Source organism: Coturnix japonica, chromosome 13 (genome assembly GCF_001577835.2).
Source record: "Coturnix japonica isolate 7356 chromosome 13, Coturnix japonica 2.1, whole genome shotgun sequence".
In the NCBI taxonomy this organism is placed as follows: Eukaryota; Metazoa; Chordata; class Aves; order Galliformes; family Phasianidae; genus Coturnix; species Coturnix japonica.
In genome coordinates, this window is record NC_029528.1 from 9,506,696 (window position 1) to 9,525,949 (window position 19,254).

The 19,254-nt window shown below is 41.1% G+C and overlaps 1 protein-coding gene across 4 annotated transcripts in view; it reads left to right on the plus strand.

Annotated features, from left to right (window-relative positions):
- The first annotated feature begins 302 nt into the window (after window positions 1–302).
- Window positions 303–19,254, plus strand: part of GABRB2 (gamma-aminobutyric acid type A receptor subunit beta2) — a 120,385-nt gene continuing 101,433 nt past the window's right edge. The window contains exons 1-5 of one of the 4 annotated variants that reach the window (XM_015876301.2): window positions 303–381; window positions 1,714–1,831; window positions 2,613–2,845; window positions 2,970–3,061; window positions 3,952–4,019. In XM_015876301.2, coding sequence (XP_015731787.1) covers window positions 2,769–2,845; window positions 2,970–3,061; window positions 3,952–4,019 — 237 coding nt within the window. In that variant the 5' untranslated portion in view covers window positions 303–381; window positions 1,714–1,831; window positions 2,613–2,768. Of the gene's footprint in view, window positions 382–756; window positions 1,059–1,185; window positions 1,503–1,713; window positions 1,832–2,612; window positions 2,846–2,969; window positions 3,062–3,951; window positions 4,020–19,254 lie in introns of those variants that run through there. The other 3 variants (XM_015876300.2, XM_015876299.2, XM_015876302.2) reach the window with 3 other exon arrangements.

Here is a 19,254-nt window from a genome sequence, read left to right on the forward strand (position 1 = left end):
ATAAAAAATTCCCATCAGTCTAGCACTAAATATTAGCAGCCTTTGGCCTCAGGTTCTGATCTGTTTCACATTCAGACACGATATGAGGAACGTTTCTAGGGTGTCATGACAGCAAACAGCAGAGAGAGCACGGAATTGGGAGTGATGGATGTGGTTCCAAGTTTGCACTTGCAGGTGAGTTTCACAGTGTGGGATCGAAGTGCTTTCCCTCCTGCTCTGTCATATGATTGCAGGAGAAAAAAAAAAAAAAAAAAAGAAAGAAAAAAAAAAAAAAAGAAGCGCATATTATGCACCTAAGGTAGCATGATTCACTGCACAGTGTCCACCATCTTCCTTTCAGGCCATATTTCAAGAGGTTTGAGAGCGAAGCAGAGCAGCAGGGTGAGAAGGGGGAGCTGTGTTGGTATCCGGCCGGGAGGCTCCGCTGCCGGAGGGGGGGGGTGTTGGGGGACGGGGGAGGGCCGGGGCTGGTGCTGCTCTAGTATTGATGTTGACTGGGGTTGGGCTGTATAGAAATACGCGAAAGAGAACTATGATGCTTAGCATCTAAAAAATAACACCAACCAAACAAACAGAAAAAAACTTGCCTGTTTTATCCGGAAAAGCGTATTTTCTCCTAGTGTAATTTTAATTAAATTGTTTACGAATGAGAGAAGAAAGCAAAGGGGGATAACCCCCGGCATCACCCCACCCCCCCAAAGGAAGCCCGGGTACTTCCTTGCTCTCCAGTGCACGAAGTGATGCTTTAAGGACGCGACAGCGGGTGGGGGCAGAAGGGGAGCGATCAGTCCGTGCTCCCGGAGCCGTGTCCGTGCGTTCGGCGTGTGTGGAGCGACGGGACCGGACGGGACGAGACGGGTTGTGCTGTGCTCGGTGCTGCCCATCCCTGCTCCAGCGGCAGGTGCTGATACGGGGCTGCTCCGAGCCGGCCGCGGGAGCTGCCTGGCAGCGTGAAATGGCTGCCTGCTTTTCGGGGCTGCCTCCTGCTTCACGCAGCTGCTGTTCATTTTCTTAGCGGCCCCTCCGGCTCCCAGGGGCGGCACCTGCGGCTCCCCCAGGTGAGACTTTGTCCCACCGCCTCCGCATCCAGCCCACCCCTTCCCTTTCAGGACCACCACCACCTCCTCCTCATCATCCTCCTTCTCATCTTCCTTTCCGGGCACCCCCGGGCCCAGCATCCCTCCCTACTGCTCCCGAGCCACGTGGCAGCGCCTCCCGCTGAGCTCACGCGTGGCAACGGTGCGGGGGCTCCGGTGCGCCGTGTGCGTGCGGGACCGAGCCGAGCTGAGCCGTGCTGAGGAGCAAACGGGTTACGCAGCCCGTCTCGCTCTGTGCAACACCCTCTCACCTCACCGCGTCCCTCCCCCCCACACCTCGTTTTCTTCCTCCTCCGGCCCTCCCGCAGCTCGTTAAATATTGCTTTTGTTAATTGACGCCCCGAGTGTTCCCAGCTTCGAGCAGCCCGGGCCGGCCGGCATCGCGAGCACGCCCAGATCCGCGCGGTGAGCAGCACGGGGATGTGCGGGAGGAGGAGGAGATGTAAAAGGAGCGACGAGCACAAGGCAGATTTGCGAGGAATCATTTAAGCCAGCTGATATTTTTTTGTCGGGTTGGTCTGGGGGGGAGGTAGGCTTTTTCTCCCCGCTTCTCTCTCTCCTTTCTACCTTTTTTTTTTTTTTTTTTTCTTTTTTCTTTTTTTCTCTTCCTGCTCAGGATTTAAATATCACTCAAAGCATCCCTTAATCAGCTCTTTACCCGTCTCTGGTTCCTTCTGAGGCATTAATTGGATCATACGCTGCGTTTGAGGAGCTCGCGTGCTTTACCCGACGAGGTAAGGGGGCTGCTCCGGGTGGCTGTGGTCACAACAAGCACCGTTACCTTCGGGCTGGTGGTTTCCCTTTCCCATCCCCTCGGCAGCTCGAGCTCTACCTGCGGAGCTCCCCTCCCCGGGCTGAGCGTGGAGGACGCGCCGGGGGTGGGGGGCGGCGGTGGATGACCCGTGGGAGCCGACGGCGGCAGCCGGCCACCTCCTGCTCCAGCCCTGTGCCCTGGGAGCAGCCTGGCAGCGCTGGAAGGCAGGAAGCAGCCTAATCCTCTCTTTCAATAAACTATTCCTCATCATTTTCTTTTTTTTTTTTTTTTTTAATTTTTTTTTTTTTTGTGAGAAATACTGTAAGCGCCCATCTCATCTCCTTTCCTCCCCCACCGCCCGCCCTCGTTGCGAGCTCCGGCTCCTTTGTCCGCACCTCGCATCGCTTCGGGCGGTTCCTTCCAGGGACCAAAAAGTTCAGCTGCCCACCTGCCCCCGGCGCCACACACACACATCGCTGCCAACCTCTCCCCCTCTCCGTGTCAATCCGAATCCCTTCAGTTCCCCCCTCCCCCCTCAACCCCCCTCGCATTTAAACTGGGTTACAAAGCCGCCGTGCCCTGCACAACTCCTTAAAGTTCTCCGCTTGCTGTGATTTATATTCTATACTAACAAAAAAAAAAAAAAAAAAAAAGGACAACAAAAATATACTCGATCCTCCTGTGGGTGATTTATTTTTTTTCTTTTTAAATAATGCATTTCCTTCTTCCCCTTTAATTTTTTTTTTTTTTTTTTTTCCAAGGAAATTTGCTCCATCTCCAGCAGCAACCACTGCTCCTTTTGATGTTGTGGTACGCCGTGCGCATGCGCTTCACATTAGAATTACTGCACTGGCCAGAATAAGTTGGATCTCTTCTTCTCTTCACTGAAACCCTAAATCATATCAAAAGCTAAAGGGATGCTGAGAGTCCGGAAAAAGGGTTACTTTGGGATTTGGTCATTCCCTTTAATAATAGCAGTGGTGTGTGCACAGAGGTAAGTGGCGAAGGCATTGCTTTACTTTGAATCGCTCTGCGTGTTACTGTTAAGGGGAATGTACAGCTTGGGTCCGAGAGATAAGAAATAACGCGTTATTATTATTGTTATTTTTCTTCCTCAGTGTCAATGACCCTAGTAATATGTCACTGGTAAAAGAGACCGTGGATAGACTGCTGAAGGGCTATGACATTCGCTTGAGGCCAGATTTCGGAGGTAATTCGACAGCTTTTCAATCAGAGATGTTACATATCCGGGCTGTTGGACCTTCTCCGTGCGTGGTTTTGTGTAGTGGGTGCTGTTGCTCTGGGTGTGCGCGTTGCCATTTTCTCAAGACGATATAAAGTTAAGCTAATTGTTACTGTATTTTATTAGCACGGGGCTCTCTTAATGCGATCGTTTAAATCTCTCGCGTATCTGGAAGCGGTCCCTCATTGTGTGCGTGCTGATAATTTATTAACCTGTAATTAACCCCTCGTTTAAATGTATCTATGGAGATGCAAATCTCCGAAGTTTACCCAACGTTTGCTCCTCTGTGCCTAATGCGCCCGTGATCACAGTTACTATTTTTGAGTACGAGATGCTCTGTTAACCGATACAAAAATGTCATTTAACCCCCTGCGCGCTCCCACTCCCAACTACTTCGTGTGTTTATCGATCGATGTCGGACGCGCTCACTGGGGTCCCCCGCCCTGTACCTGCGGGGCTGAGCCGGGGGGGGGGGGCAGGGAGGGACTGGGTGTCCCCGCAGCCCCCTGCCCGCAATGAGCTGTGTGCTACGGGCTCCCCGAGGAGCAGCCGGCGCCGGAGCCCGGCAGCCGACACGTGTGCGCGTTATATAAAGCGGCGCTCCAGCTGGCGGGGCGCAAAGGGTGAATCCGGCGTTAACGCGTTGCTCGCGGATCGATGGCAGCTTGCACGTTGGGGGGGGGGGGGGAAGGGCAGGGCTGGGGGACGCTGTTTGTCACCTTCCCGGTTTTTTATGTATTTGTTTATTAATTTTTAGTTATTGATTTATTTTGTTGCGTCTCAGTCTTTGTAACTCTGATAAGAATGAGTTAAGTTCTTTAGCGATCACATTGCGGACCATCTTTGTTGGTTTGCAGGTCCCCCAGTGGCTGTTGGCATGAACATAGACATTGCCAGTATAGATATGGTCTCAGAAGTCAATATGGTGAGTATTTATGGTTTGGGGCTGAGTGCTTTGTGCTGGGGGAGGGGGGGGACCGTCGCTTCCCCCACCTCTATCGAGGCGGAGCGGTGCTCGTTGCCGGCTGAGAAACCAGCGAGGCCTCCTTACCCGGGGCGGAGTTGATGGGTGTCCATAGGGTTACCGCGCCCCATCCCGTCCAGTTCTTCACGTGGCAGGGCTCGGGGAGATGGGAACCCCAGCCCAGAAGCACCGGCCGCACCGCCTGCAGCAGCTCCCCAGCGCTTCCCGCAATCAATGGCATCCCCTGCCGGCCGCGTGGCCGCACTGCATCCCGCTACCGCCTGGTCACCGAGCGGTAGGGGTCCCCTTCGGAGGGGCAGCCCCCGAATCAGCCCGGGCTGCTCAGGGCAAATTCTGCGCGAGACCGTGGAATGAAAGGGTGAGATTTTAATAACAAGCCTGCTTTATGCCTTTCTTAGTTGCCCTTTCACCTCCCAGCTTTCTTTTAAATATTAAAAAAAATAATTTGTTGTTTGTTTTGTCTTAGCAGGTCGTTTGTAATTAATTTAAAATAATAATAAAATAAAAAATAGAAAAAAAAAAGATGAGGGGGGAAAAAAAACAAGCAGGTTGTTTTGTACGTAACTGAAGGCCCACCATGTATTTTCATGTTTTCTGCCTTGGCACTGTGTTCATGAGCATGACTGAGTCAAAGTTGACCTATTTGTTTCTCCAGACGTTTGTCTCTTTATCTGAGTAGCTGGGACTGACTGTGCTCGAATGCTGAAGCTGCTGTAGGGTTATAACTGGGTAGTTTGTGTGAAGTGCTTCTGTTACCTGGGTGACTGAGCAAGCGAAGGCTCAGATATGTGTTGCGAAAGAGACTGTCCATGGTTGAGGCAGAGCTTTCCCGTTATTTACTGTCATTATTTGTAAATAATGAGGTCATATTTCCAGGTTTATATGTCAGCTTGCAACTTTGTGTAGGGTACAGTCTGGCCCTGTACCCTTGTGAGGATGACAAGATGGAGACATTGAAGCAGATAGCAGCACCTGACACAAAATGAATGTGCTGTGAGATGTTTTCAGGCAGTTGTAGAAGTCTGTTTGAAACAATCCCTCCATTACTCTTGAAAAAGTGTTGCAGAGAAACATCCTTCTATGTTCTGTGACTGCCATTTGGAAGTAATATTTGGGAAGTTATTTGTTGTGTTGGCATGATCGTTCTGCCCCTGAAATACCTTCGTGCTGTCCCAGGGGTACGCTTGGTTTCTTCCAAGTGTTGCAGTGAATGAATTGATAAACGTCTGTTCTCAGGAGGTTTTTTTTCTTAATAACACGTAACCTTTGGCCTGACTTGGCTGTGAGGTTACTGGTGGCTGTCCTGGGAGCTGTGCTGTACCAGGACCTGGTGGCAGAGAGCTTGGAGCAGTTCTTTCAAGTTAGCAGGAAAATGCTGAATAATCTCTCCTTGAGCAGCATCACCTGTGCAGTAAGGGCTGCTCAGCTTCATCTGTGCTCAGCTTGTGGTTTAGGACCTATTGCAGTCCAGTGTTCTCCTTTCTGGAGTCCTAAGAGCAAAAGAAGGTAATAACATTGTATTTTAAAACGCTTATCATTAAAGCTAGTCTAGATAGGAGACACGGGGTGTTGTTTTCTAGGCAGCGTGGGAATGACGAGGGTTTTCCTGGTTGAGCTGTTGTCTGCAGGTCGGTGTTACATATCACAGCTCTTCCCAGGTGGAAGATGGTGCAGTTTTCTTTTTGCTTAGAAAAACAAAGAACGTTTCAAAGACTCCCAGAAATGTGGTCTCCGGTTATAGGTGGTACCATATCAGAATGCTGTGATTTGGCACTATAAAGCTGCATATTATTTTTAGTATTCTGAAGTCAGTTTATTATGTCTCTATAATGAAATTCTTGACCTTTGTGAGGCACTTTTTCAGACTACCTGTAAAACTGCTGGGGGAGGTTATGCATGGTTAATTTTGTCACAGAAATGTGCCTGAAGCATTTAAGCTCTGGGCTAAAATTACTCTAAAATAGTACTTATTTTTAAAAACCTGACATTCATTTTCCAGATTTTGTGTTGTTTTGGTTTGGTTATTTTTTGTTTTTTGTTTGGTTTTTTTTTCATTTTTCAACTTCAGAAGAGATTCCAAGCCAAGATTATTTTCTTCATCTGCTTGAATGTAGCATGTAACAGTTCATTTCCCAATGAAGTGTACACCTCAACAAGTATTAATGTATATTGATCAGCCTGGAGTAAACGAGAAGAGGGGCATTCCAGCACAGAACATAATACTCGGTGTACAAGGCCTTGACTTGTTTCTTGACAAGTCACTAGAGTTTTGGCTTTTGATTTCTTTGGAAGGCACCAGAGGGAATATCACTGAGTACCACATGTATTTTATTTTATTTTTTTTAGAAGTTAAATCTGAAATGATGGAAGACAGAAGAATTTCCTGGATTTATAGACCTGTTTTCTGAGTTATGGGGTGTGCTTTTGCTTACTCTGTAGTCCTGGCAAAATGATCACCCTTCCATTCTTAATACAGTTCATGCTCCCTACTAATTCCTTGCCCTACGGTGGCAGGCAGAAGCATTATCTTTAGCTGCAGAGTTAATAATAAAGTTTCTTCTTTGTTAGACGGGAGAATTTACATCTACTTACAGAAACTATATGTATGTTTGGGGTGGTTGTTGACTTTGTATTCTTATAGAGGTGATGAGTACATCCCATAACCATCTCATTGTGTAATGTAACCTGCTTTCTTGTTTAACCTTTTGTAGACAGAAACCTCAACTACCACTATTCTCTTAATATAGAGGTTAAGTGCTGGTACTTCTGAACACAATTTTTGCCAGCCCAAGGCAATGTGCTGAATTAACATGAGAAAAACAAGAACTTAAGGCCTATTTGGTTGTTAATAGGCATCATGGCTGTTTGTACTCAATCCTTGTATTCTGGGAGGAAATAATACTCAATGAGTAGCGATTCTATGCAGTGCAGTAATGACCATGGCTAATTCCACTCACATCTTTGGAGCAGGCCTTGCAGTTGAGTGTATGGTTTCCCCTAGTTACACTGCAGATTTTCTTAATGCTTACCTTAGTTATGGGAAGCAAACGTGGAGAAATGTGAATGCTACTTAAACTGAAATGATTTCAGTTTGATTTCATGTAAGATTAGCAGCGAGTCTAACGCAATATGCAGTATAACCTGGAGATTTTCCATATGTTTGTTGTACTTGACTTCACTACTTGGCTTCCTATTTCTTGATAGAAACTCGTATTTTTAAAAAAATTTAAAAAAAAAAAGTATTTTTATCCCTTTCTCTCTCTCTCTTTTTTTTTTTTTTTTTTAATAACCAGTGCGAGCTGAGGTGCTGCATTTCCCCATCTGCATCTCCGTGGTTAATTATTGAGCAGAACCCTTGACAGCACTGCAACCAGGGAAAAAGAATTGGTACAAGTTCATGAAGTATTCCAGGAATGATTTAATTCAGAAGTGCCTGAGTATTGCACAGAATGCACTTGATCCACTCAAGACATGAGTAGTTCTATGGATAATGTTGGTTATGTGGTGGTTTTCAATGTCTTGGCTTATTTCCTATTAAGTAGGTCAATTTGTTTTGTTTTCCCTTTGGTCTGTGGCTATTATGGGATTCAAGTACAGGATGTCTTGAAAAGAAGGAGAGATGTTCCATGGTTATAATTTTTACCCAGTAACTATAATATTAAGCAATGGTTTGTATGTTTAATTAAATATAGCTAACTATTCATATTGGGGTTCTGTTGAGAAGGATTGGAACAGTTTATATTTAAATATTTGCTTCCTTATTGCTCAGTTTTTGGCACGTTGCTTTACTATGTGTTTGTGGAGTTTGTAGACTGGTTTGTCTTAACAGGATCCACTTAGATTAATTGTGAAATTCCTATGTTGAGTGGGAGCTGCAGAAACAAAGGGGCTGTTAGCATCTATTGGGGTGAGATTTGCTTACTTGTGTATGCCAAGCTTTACGTGAAGAGACCTTGTAACTTCAGTGCTCTTAAAAACATGTTTATGCATCTTGTATCATATTCTGACTTCTGTATTCAGAATTTATCAAAGTTGCAAAAAAGAAGTGCAATACTCAGAGATCTGAATAATGTCAGTCCAAAGAAGTATGAGTGCAGCAGTATTTTGCTGATACAAATCTAGCTTTATGTTGCTTTTGATAAGAGACGTGCTCCTGACTTTTTTTCTTTTTTGAAGTCTTCTGTGGCTCCTTGAGATATTTTCATTAACAAAGCTCAAAAGACAGGTTTATAGATCATGAGAACAACAGGATTTGTGTTGCAACCTCTCAATTAATGGTGTTTAGCTTAGATGTGTAAGAAGGAAGAGATGGCTTATGGTCCAGAAAGAAGAGGGGGTTAAGTGGTAGGGAAGTACTGTGGAGCTGTTCCAAACCAGAAAGCTTGGGGTAGAACATGGATTAAGTCAGGTAAAGAAAAAAAGAGAAAGAGGAAAATATCCAAATAGGGAGAAGTGCTTCATTTACACTGGTATGGGAAGAGGTGAGAAAAATGCTTCCTGTCAGCAGTATCCTCTTTTGTTGATCTGTTGTGGTTGCACACATTGCTGTATGTGATCCATACAGAGATGAGGGAGAGAATGGGACTGGAGATGCACTGAAAAATAAATATTGGAAATGCTGGAAGGTTGTTGCTTCACTAATCCTAAATGCTTCCTGCTGCTAGAGATGGTTTTATTACATCTCTTCTGTCGTAGGTATGTGCTTCTTCACATAAAATAGTATTTCTTGGCAGATAGCTTGAGTTTGGCTCTTGCCAAGTTATTGTACACAATTGGCTTATACTGAAGTGCCTCCCAGGACACCTATCTCTTTTATATTATTATATTTTTATTTTTATTTTTTGACTGAAAGGCACATTTAGCCTGCTGCTTTAATTTTTGTCATTTTAATTTTAATTTCAGAGTATTTACTTGATATATTCTAGGTTTCTACTTACAGATTTCAGCCATAGAAGTTGGCTCCTCGTTTTATTTTATGCTTGGGGAATTCCTTTTAGGATGGTACTAACCTTTGTGTAACTGTAGTTCATGTGGAACATTTGAGGTCTTCAAATGCCTGGCAAACAGGGAATTTTGGGATATTTGCTTTTCTTTTTTTTTCCCCTTTAATGTTTCCCAGGTGGAAACTTCTCTTCAGCACTGTCAGAGCTCATGGTAGCTTTAGATTCAGACTTATGACATTTTTACATGAGAAGGGCAAAAAAGTGATTACATAGATATTACGTTTCTAGTCATCTTTGTAGTCATCATCTGTTTAGTTTTGTGGCCTCATCTAATTTGCTTTGGGAAAAGGAGCTACTGGGAGCACCTTGCACAATTACAGCAGTATATGTTCCTGGTTTCATTTATTTATTTACTTATTTGTAAGGTGATTACACTGTGGAGTTGCAGTGGGCACAGGGTTGACTTTAATTCCACAGAGGTGAAAAGTGAACTGCCTGCTTCCAGCTGTTGGTCCTGTAGGCATTATCCTTTTGCAGTAATAAGAACTCCATTTTTCCTTTTTTCTTTACTGAAGGTATATCCTTTTATTCTCACATTTGAATGCAGTGGGTGCCCAGTTACCCTGCAGGTCCCAGTAATAGTGTGGTGGGTTTTACAAGTGCGTTTTGAATAGCAGTGTTGATCAGCTGTTCTAGTGCTGGTAGGTTGATCTGTGCAGAGATCAATGATTGCTCTTTGCTGAGCAATTGGAGCTTATTCTGTATGGAGCAGTTTGGCCTAAGAATAAGCAGCTACAGGACCTAGGGAAACCAGGGCAGATCTGTTAGTAAAGCATCTCCATTTTAATTTTCTACTTTTTTGCTTTTCTTTTCCAAGAAACATGACGTAATTCTTCTATTTCTTTTTATGGCCAATAGAAGTAGCTTGTTAATTGGTTTGCACTTTGTGTGCTAGTCTTCAGTTGGTAGGATATCTTGGTTCATTGGTGCTAGTGATTTCTCAAAGTGATTGCTCTCAGTGTTTCCTGAAGGCTGTGGTATGGTTGTCAGAAATTTAATGAGATTGCTTGGGAGATGATTTGTACAATTGAAATAATAATTTTTGCTGCCTTGTTTTCAGTAAGCCTCGACCTATAAATATCTAAGTAATTTGACATCTGCCATATAATAAGATAGATTTGCCTGTAATACATTTTATGGTCAGTATCTTTGTGCTAACGTGTGGGAATGAACATGCAGTGTACTTTGTAAGCTCCTAGTACAGGGCTGCTTTTTCATAACTTCTCTATTGAAAATCACATAAAATCTTTATGGACGAGCTGTGTAGTAGAATGAAAGATTTTATTTTGTGCTCTATAAATTTGTTACAAGTTTAAGCTATTCCCATAGCAGTGTTCATGCTTCTTAGTGACTCTAAAAGTCTGTCAGTACACCATGACTAAATCCTTATTATTCCTCCCTCCCTTCTTACTCCTCATACTCTGTGCAGCCCTCTCCAAGGTTTATATTACAGCCTTTAGTACTCAACCATGTTAAAGTACAGTCTTATATAGTAATAACTCCTTTATTTTTTTTCCTAAAAGTAAGTCAAATCCCTCATAGGCTCTTAGTGGTTAGTTCTGTAGGTCTCTGCAAGTGCTTGTGTGAATTCATTAAGCAGGATTTGGCCCCTGCATTTTGAAGGAGGGTATTCTTCCATGTGGTTGGTTTGTTTGTTCTTAAAAAAAACTCTTAAAAAAATAAAGTAAAACAATCTGTATTTGGGAGTTAAGAGCTTCATCTGAAGCCTTGAGTTCTCAACAGTGGAAAAATAGGCTACTACTGATGGATGTGATCTGTAATTTAAAAATAAATGAACATGCATAATTACATTAAACTTACAGGCATACTGTGGGTTTACACAAAGATAAATGAGACAGAAGCAGAATTTGTGCTTTATGATAATTTATTTTGTTATGCTTCTATGTGAGTTCCCTCCCTACTCAGATTTTTTGACAGCAGCGCTATCTACAGTGGATTTGTAATGGCTAGCATAAAGCAGGCTGTGTAGGAATAATGATATAATGGGCATGTATATGGTTAGTCTTGTCTGATGGCCAGGTTGTGGAGTACATACTCTCACTTCATAGGCTTTGTCTTTGCATGTAAATTGTCTAGTTAAGTATTTTCAAATTAGGTAATCAGTGCAAAGATTCTCTCAGACTTACAATCACATCTTCTGCATGTGTCCTTTTGGATGAGTTTGAGAGCAATTATATATGCATTTGTCAATCAGAACTAGAACTTGTGTTCTAAATATGAGAAGAAGATATAGCAACCTGTGAATATTTAATATGAGCAACAATGTGCAATTCCTAAGTCATACCTAATGTAGGCTATTATAGTTCAGAAAAAGCATTTTGAGTCAGTGGTCTTCCTGTGAGCCCAGACTTGTAGAACAAGGGAATTGCTATTTCTGTCTGCTTTGGACAGCTTTTTCATATCTTCATTGAGATGAAATCCTATTGATTTTTATTCTGTAAATGCTAAAGAGATTAGTTTATTAAGCCTAGAATAATATGAATCTAACACTGGGGGAGAGAAAGGGGAGACAACAACCCTTCTAAGAGATGCATTTTGTATTTCAGGTGAGGGCTGTTCTTGAAGATATAGCAGTCTGGTGATTTATATAAGAGAAAATCAGTGGAATAATCCTGGTTTCATCGTGGTTGAGACAAACTCAGCTTTCTGTGTTGAACAAGTAGTACCAAAAATCTGTAAAAAGCTCAGGATTGGACAGGGGTAGTATATTAAATTCCCCTAATGTATGCGTATTGAAAACCAGCTGCTTGAAGTGCAAAGTCCTTGTTCCAGCCCTTGCTCTCTGGGGACTGTTTCTTCTTTCTTTTCTAATTTAATGAATAGGCATTCCCATTAACTAAGCAACTCAGTGAAAATGGATTGGAAAAAAACCGGGTTTTACTTCAAAGTTGACTGTCCTGATTGCTGTTCTTGAATGCTTTCTTCCTTTCTGTTGTTTGGAATTCTTTGCTGCGTGATAGCCTGGGTGCAGTGAACTCTTCTCTGTTCTGGAGAGATTAGTAGCTTCTGATGATTGTTGGTAGCAGCATTCAGACTGCAGGAGGACAAGAGCAGAGGTCATTCAATGAACCAGTGAAAGGCTATTGGCACACATCCTTTGCCTTTTCCTCCATCACTGGAAATGTGTTTTGAATGACAGTAGCTTTGACTGGTTATTGTGTTAGACATGACTTGAGCATACCAGCTTTATCTGGTATTTCATGAGGTTGAGACACTGTAAGCCTGTCTGAATGTACATAAATGGGAGCAAGATGCCTGCTCAACTGAACATACTAAGATGAATCATCACAGATAATTTTCTTGAGATGTTGTTTTGGATTGCTATAGTGCAAAGATCCCCATGTCTGCTTATGTGTGCTGATTGTGGTCTGTTTTTAGTTACGATCTTTGGAGAAAGATGGGACTGAAAAGTATAGAATTAGGTGAAGGTAATGCTAAACCTATTTAAGATGAGAAAAATGAGTGGGTTTTCATATATACTTAGGAAGATATATCACATGATCTGTCGGATGTCTGAGACCTGAAGTCCTATGGTTTTGATTTTTAGAAGTGTTTGTCATCCAGATTGTTCTAATGGGTACCTAAGTGAAATAGCCAGAAGTTCCTGTTGCTTTTAAGCAGCTGAAGGCTTTTTCCTTAGTGAGTGCTACATACTAAAAACATTTGATAATTAATTAATCTGAGCAGGTACTGAGGAGTCTGGAAAAACAATTCACTCTTACAGATGCAGTCATTTGGAAAATCTGTTCTTAATTTCTATTGCAAATTTATTTTATGTGAATTCTAAATAATTTTTTAATAGTTTTAATGGAGATCCATTCTTCTTAATGAAGTAAAATTGGTGCTCATGTTTATTTTCTGTATAGGTCTTTTTTTAATTCTATGTGTCCATTTTATTGCATCCCTTTAACAAAAGTCGCTAAATAAGTTGAAGTTGTTATGATCAGAAAATGTAAACATGTGTTGCCATTTGCATAACAGTTTATTACCCAATAGTCCAGAAGGCATTATGGTCCATTTTGCAAGTCTATATTTATATTTGCTTTATAATGTGTATTTTGAGTTAATAGACTCTGCAGTTTCAGGGGAGTTGTAGAGCATTGCTGAATTCCTCTCTTCTTTCAAGGACTGCTGACCTCTGGTAGGTCCCTTCAGGGCATCGGAGTAACAGTGTTAATCCGTGTTTGACAAGATGTGCACTGAAGGAGTCATAAAATTTAAGTAAAATGAAATTAGTTTGAAGATCCATTAGGCCGTGTCTCTAAATTTAGGAATGTAACTCTTACCATTCCTTATTATGCCATGACACATTCTTTCAGATAACGTACAGGGAGGAGGCAAGTATGCTTAAATAGATACACACGTCACATGTACATATGAAAAGCTTCATAAAGCAACATTACTTCACTAATTGTGCAAGCCTGGAAATGTCTGGGGAGACCTTTTACTCAGTCTGAAATCTTTAAATTTATATGAATGCTCAATCCATTATTCTGCCCTGCTGCTCTTTTTCATTGACACTTGGCAATGTGAGATGCATTTAGGAAACCCATCCCTAAAACAATTACAAATGTGTTATTCATATCTGGTAGCATATGTCTGTTTAAGGTTGTTCAGGGTAAAACACTTAACCACATACCAAAGTAGATGGAAAAATTGCCCTTTTTTTTTCTCAATTCTGATAGAAGCCTTTTCAAAGGTAGGAATTTTCGCTGTTTTAAGTATAGGTTCATATCAAGTTTCAGCCAAAAGTATATTATTATAGTTGATATGGAAGTCCCTGAAAACAGATTTCTAATAGAAATGCCAAGAGACCCTTAACTATAATCGTTCTTGTTAGTGTGATGCATAGAAATGTGTTACATAATGGTAGATCAATGAAAACGATATTCAAGTGACCACTTAGAGAAATCCATAAATCCAGTTAACTGGCTGCATTCAAAACTGCAGTTAGAAGTACCCAGACCTACTATGGGTAGGCTTTGCAAAATGCTTGTGCGAGCTCAGGTTCCACATGAGTCTTGTTTGGAAGCCTTAATGTGTGAATCTGATGCTGATTTTTTCCATTGAGGCTCTTTCTGCCCTGTTTTCACTGAAGATTTATGGATACTTAAATGACTGGAAATGCAGTGAAATGTATGCTGTATTTTTTGAGACATTTTATGTGGATGTGGCCGGGGTACTAGAACGTGTTCAAATGGAACATATAGTACTGGTGACTGGTAAAGCTCTTATTCATGTTTCTATTGTAGTTTTAGATAGCTTATATATATTCTTAAACTGGATATTGTGTTATTACAGTGAAATAAAGTATTGACTAGAACATACGCACCCTTTTTATCATTGCAGACATTGGCTGCCAAAATATTTAGCTGGAGAGGTTAATATTTCCACTTAGTTTCTGCCTAGGAAGATACCACAACTTTTTTTCCCCTCCCCTCTCCCTTGTGTGTTTTTACCCTGCTGTGCCTTCCCCATCTGCAATTTCCTGTATGTTCATGCCTGGCTGTGATGCAGGGGTAGAATTGCTATTGACTTGGGAAAATCTTTTGAGGGCTCTGCACTTGTGGAGCACTTGCTATCTAAAGAAGCATGTCAGTGTATTGTTTGGCTGCTGCGGAGCCAGGATCTACTTCTGCCTCTTTGAAATCCATGTTGAGAATTGCAGGATGCAATGTGAGAAGTTACATGTTGAAACCACAGCAGGATTCAGGTCAAATATTAGTCAAAGCTTTTAGGTATACAAATCCAAAAGTGCTCAAATTGATCATTTATGTTATTTTGCTTAAAATTTCCTGCATTCTTAAACCTACGAGGATTGAAGTCTGTTTTATGTGTGGCATTAACAAGTAATACTGCTTAGCCTTGTTTCTATGTGATTAAATGTCTGCTTGAAACAGAGTGGAGTTAATCAAGACAATAGAAAGCCTGTGTTGGGGTCTGAAATGGGAGAGGTTGTATTTTTACTCCTAAGGGTGGTTCTTCTCTTTTCTCTCAGGGTGTACTCTAAAATAACAGAAATTAGAAAAATGCTGTTTCACTTCAGAGCCTTTGTCAGCCCCCATGTTCAGAATGCTGTGGAAGACCATGGAAGTATGATACTGAGCATTTTGCACGTGTTACTGTTATGTAAACTATACCTTACAAGTATAGCCTTATTTCAGTATGTGAAGCCTCTAGCACATTTATTTTGGGAAAATATGTATTACCATCCAGCAGATCCAGTGCTTATTGAGCACATACTATGAATGCAGTGTTAGCATTATTAAGTGCCTACTGGTTTTGCCAATAACCTACGGATTGAATGTTGCTTTCCAAGAAAGTTTCTGAAACACGTACGCTGTGATTATTTGGAAGCAGCACTTCATTGCTCCTTATTTTTCAAAATAATAAGATGGCTTTCAACCTAAGTGGTTTTAGCTAATGTCCCATGAACCTAATTCACCAAGATCTGAAGTTACAAGATGGCTTTGTTTTTCAAGTTAGTATTTATATCACATATGTTTTTCTGGGGGAGGGAAGCTTCCTCCCTTAAAATGTTTTGTTGTTGTTGTTTTTAATGTTGATTAGCATTTGTGGCTGGACTTCCTAGGACCATTTGTTATTCCTTTAGCAGGCGTGTCAATGTACCAGCATCAGTGTAAGCAGTTATCGAAGAAATACTGTGTGACAGGCACCGAGTGCACTGAGATTATTATTCTGGTCGGTGGGTGTGTATTTTTTAACTATCATTTTAAGGAGAGGCAGTCTGTGAGGCAAGTTTATGGCTGTGGAACTGGAGAATTGGTTTCTATAATGATGTAGGGTCTCATGGGCTACTGAGGACAGAAGAGCTGCTTTTCTAGGTAGTTAGTCCTTAAGTTGTGGCTCACACAGAGAGGTGTCTTAAAGGGAGTCTCTTTCTACCTCATCTGCTTGTGTCTCAGGGGAATATTCAGTTAGATGTATTTAAGTGCATCTTTCAAACTCAAAATATTGAAGAAAGAAAGTAAAAATAATGCATATGTGTATTCTGTAGGCTGGGGAGAGAGCTGGTGGTACATGTCTGTCTTCTTTACTAAAGATGTCTGTAATATCTTGAATTTTCTTCTGCTTTTTAAATGTAAGATATAATCAGAAGTTGAAATGAGAGAAGTGAAGGTAGGTTACAGGTGGGGGCTTGGTTTTGTAAATCAGTGTTTCTCTATTTTAAATTCATTTGTAGTTGATGTGGGTCTCGTGGATCTTTTAAGAGGAAAATATACGGTTCCATTTTAAACGTACCACTTCTGACTCACAGCCTCCATCTTATGTTAAAGTACCTTTAACAGAAACATCAATCTGCTCTTGAATTGTCAGTTAGATAAATCCATGAAGCATGTAGTAGGTTTTGAATTTTAAACATTAATGTCATTATGTGGATTAGTGAAATTTGATTGAAGAGGTATAACTGAGATTTTTCTTTCCATTGGTATATGCCACTCTTCCATTGTGGCCTCGTTTTGCATGCAGTGACATGACATTTTCTTGAGAGTCTTGGCCTTTAAAAATGTTGTTATTTTTTCTTGTCCAGTTTTAAAAGGTTGTGGGGTATTTTTGCCATGAAGTGACAAATTTCAGACACTACTCTCTGCTTTTACTGTAAACTGGTAGATACAACTCACTGCTTATTATTATTATTATATTAATCTCTATTTTATGTTGGATTCAGGTTGCTGCAGGCAGCTTGCATGGAAGCTCTTTGTTCTTGCTGATTGCAGATTGAATGTAGGGAAGGGTCCCCTGGGATGAAGTCACCTCTGGTGACTTGTATGATTTTCATGAGTTTTCCTGTCACGTTCTTTAGTTGGTGTTTGAACACAACAGTTAGGGGCAATGCAGGCATGCAAACAGTGTGTTTGTTGATGTTGAAATTACTTCATGGACTCGTTCATACTGTCAGCTGAAGTATGAATCATAGCTGTCCTGTTTCACTAGTGTTTTATCTTGTTCCTTATGCTTGATGCGTGCAAAACTTCATTGGTTTCTATTGTGTATGGCATGTCTACTGTGTATTTTTCCTTCTTGTATGCACATGTAGCACTTCCATTCTTTTAGTTGCAGGGTCTGTTATGTTTAATCTGGCTTCTAATAGTGAAATGATTGAACATTAATGGCTCAGCAAATGTAAGCACATTTGCAAGCAAAAAATGCGAATGTCTGACTGTCAGCCTCCATCTAGGTGGCACAGCTGTGGTTATATCATGGTACTGCACTGTGGTATCTTTACTGCAGCAATAATAGCAACGCAGTGCTTACCGAGCTAGAAAAGATATTTTGTGTGTTTTGTCGTTATTTTGCTGAAGATGCATATCCTTTAAGACATAAGCATGTGCTGGGAGTTAAGCTTGTAAGTGTTTTGCTGAACAGAGTCCTTTTGATCATCCTGGCTTCAGCCTGGATAATTGCATGCAGCTAGGATGTGAGGAATTTCCATTGTAACAAATGATATTGTCATAAACAGGATTACATTGTGAGTTATATATGGCAGATTAGACAACCATCAGGAAATAAAATGTTTCCCAGCAATTATTCTTAGTGACTGAAAAAAAAATCTCCTTAAGAGACAAAAATGAAATAATATATAGGCGAAATTGTTTCTGTGCACAGTTTTTTTTCCCAGTTTCCCTTGAGGCCTCAGCTGTTCTGCGAACATCCAAGGAGCACGTTGTGCTTCTGATCAGCTTCCCACTCGTTCTCACCCCCACTACTTTGCTGTGTCATCTTAATGTCATTTTTAAATACTAACAAAAGGATCACTTTGTTTATCGTGCAGAAATAAAAATTCTTAAGAGGGGAAAGAATGTCTTTTGTATGTTATCCTGGCAGATCAAAACTGACTCATATGAGTAGCAAATATGAAATGAAGTAATTGATGTATTTAAAATGCATGGTTCCTGAGTTAAGGATTTAAGAAGTACTTTGATTATAGTCATGAGATTTTACAGGCTATTTTTTTCATAAATGATTAGTATAATTTTTAGAAAGCTTACCTTGCTGGAAAGTATTGCATGTAAAATAAATATTTAACAGTATAGCAATTTGTGATGCTGGATGTGTAACTGGTACTTGAAATGACTGTGTAGTTGATCAGTGAGCAGATAAACTGATGGCCATGTAGGAAGATGGAACACAACCTTTCTCTGGAAGTACAGTTATGGCATGATGTGGCATGGGAAGTGTTATCCAACTCCCATTATTTAATGCTTTTCTGATAGTCTGGTATAGGGAGTTCCTAATAAAAGCAGGAATCTGTACCTGGCACCATTACAGACAAGTGTTCATTTTGACCCAAACATTCATGATTATTAAACTTACGGTGAATGGTTTACTGGAACTGCAAGGTAAAATAAATAATTCCTTGAAAGATCAAGAAGCTTAAGTCATTTGCTTCCGGGGGAAGGGAGAATGATGTCGGCTTTAGGATGGGAACTTGATCTTGTTGATGGTACAGCATAACAAATGTCTTAAAGTAGGAAAAAAAGAACTGCTCTAGTCATATTTGAAAATATCTTGCAGTATATGAATGGCCTTGGGTGAATAAGCATTCATACTAACTGTACTGGATACTATCAGTAGAACAAGTACTTTCTTATGTCTCCCCTGTACATTTACAAACCAAAATCAGTTCTGAATTTGATATTATTTACTATGGTCTGGACAAGAAAAAAACTTGCCTTTTTTTTATGGCTGTTGAGAAGCATGGTTGGGTTTTCACTTCTGGTGGTCTTGAGATATTTGTACCCAAATTTTCTATGACTTTTTAGACAAAAGTTTGTTTTTTGTTTGTTTTTTTTTTTTTGTTTTTTTTTAAGTTGAATTAAGATCTATTTCAGCTTATAAGTTTGGCTTGGTAGTTTTATGAGTTTTTTTCCACAGTAGCTTCCAATCTGTGGGCTATGTAGTACTACTGTTACTGCTGCTTTTGAAGTAGCAGCTGCAAGCCCTCATAATGACCTTGTGATAAGGGCAAGATGGTTCTTTATAAGACTATTTCTATTTTTTAGTTTGTTGCCGTGATAACCAGCACTAGCTCCCTGTCTACCCAAAGGATGCCCCTAAAGATTCATTTAGCAAAGCATGTAAAAGCATGCAAGAGCAAAGAGCAAAAGAAATGTGTCTCTGTCACTGAA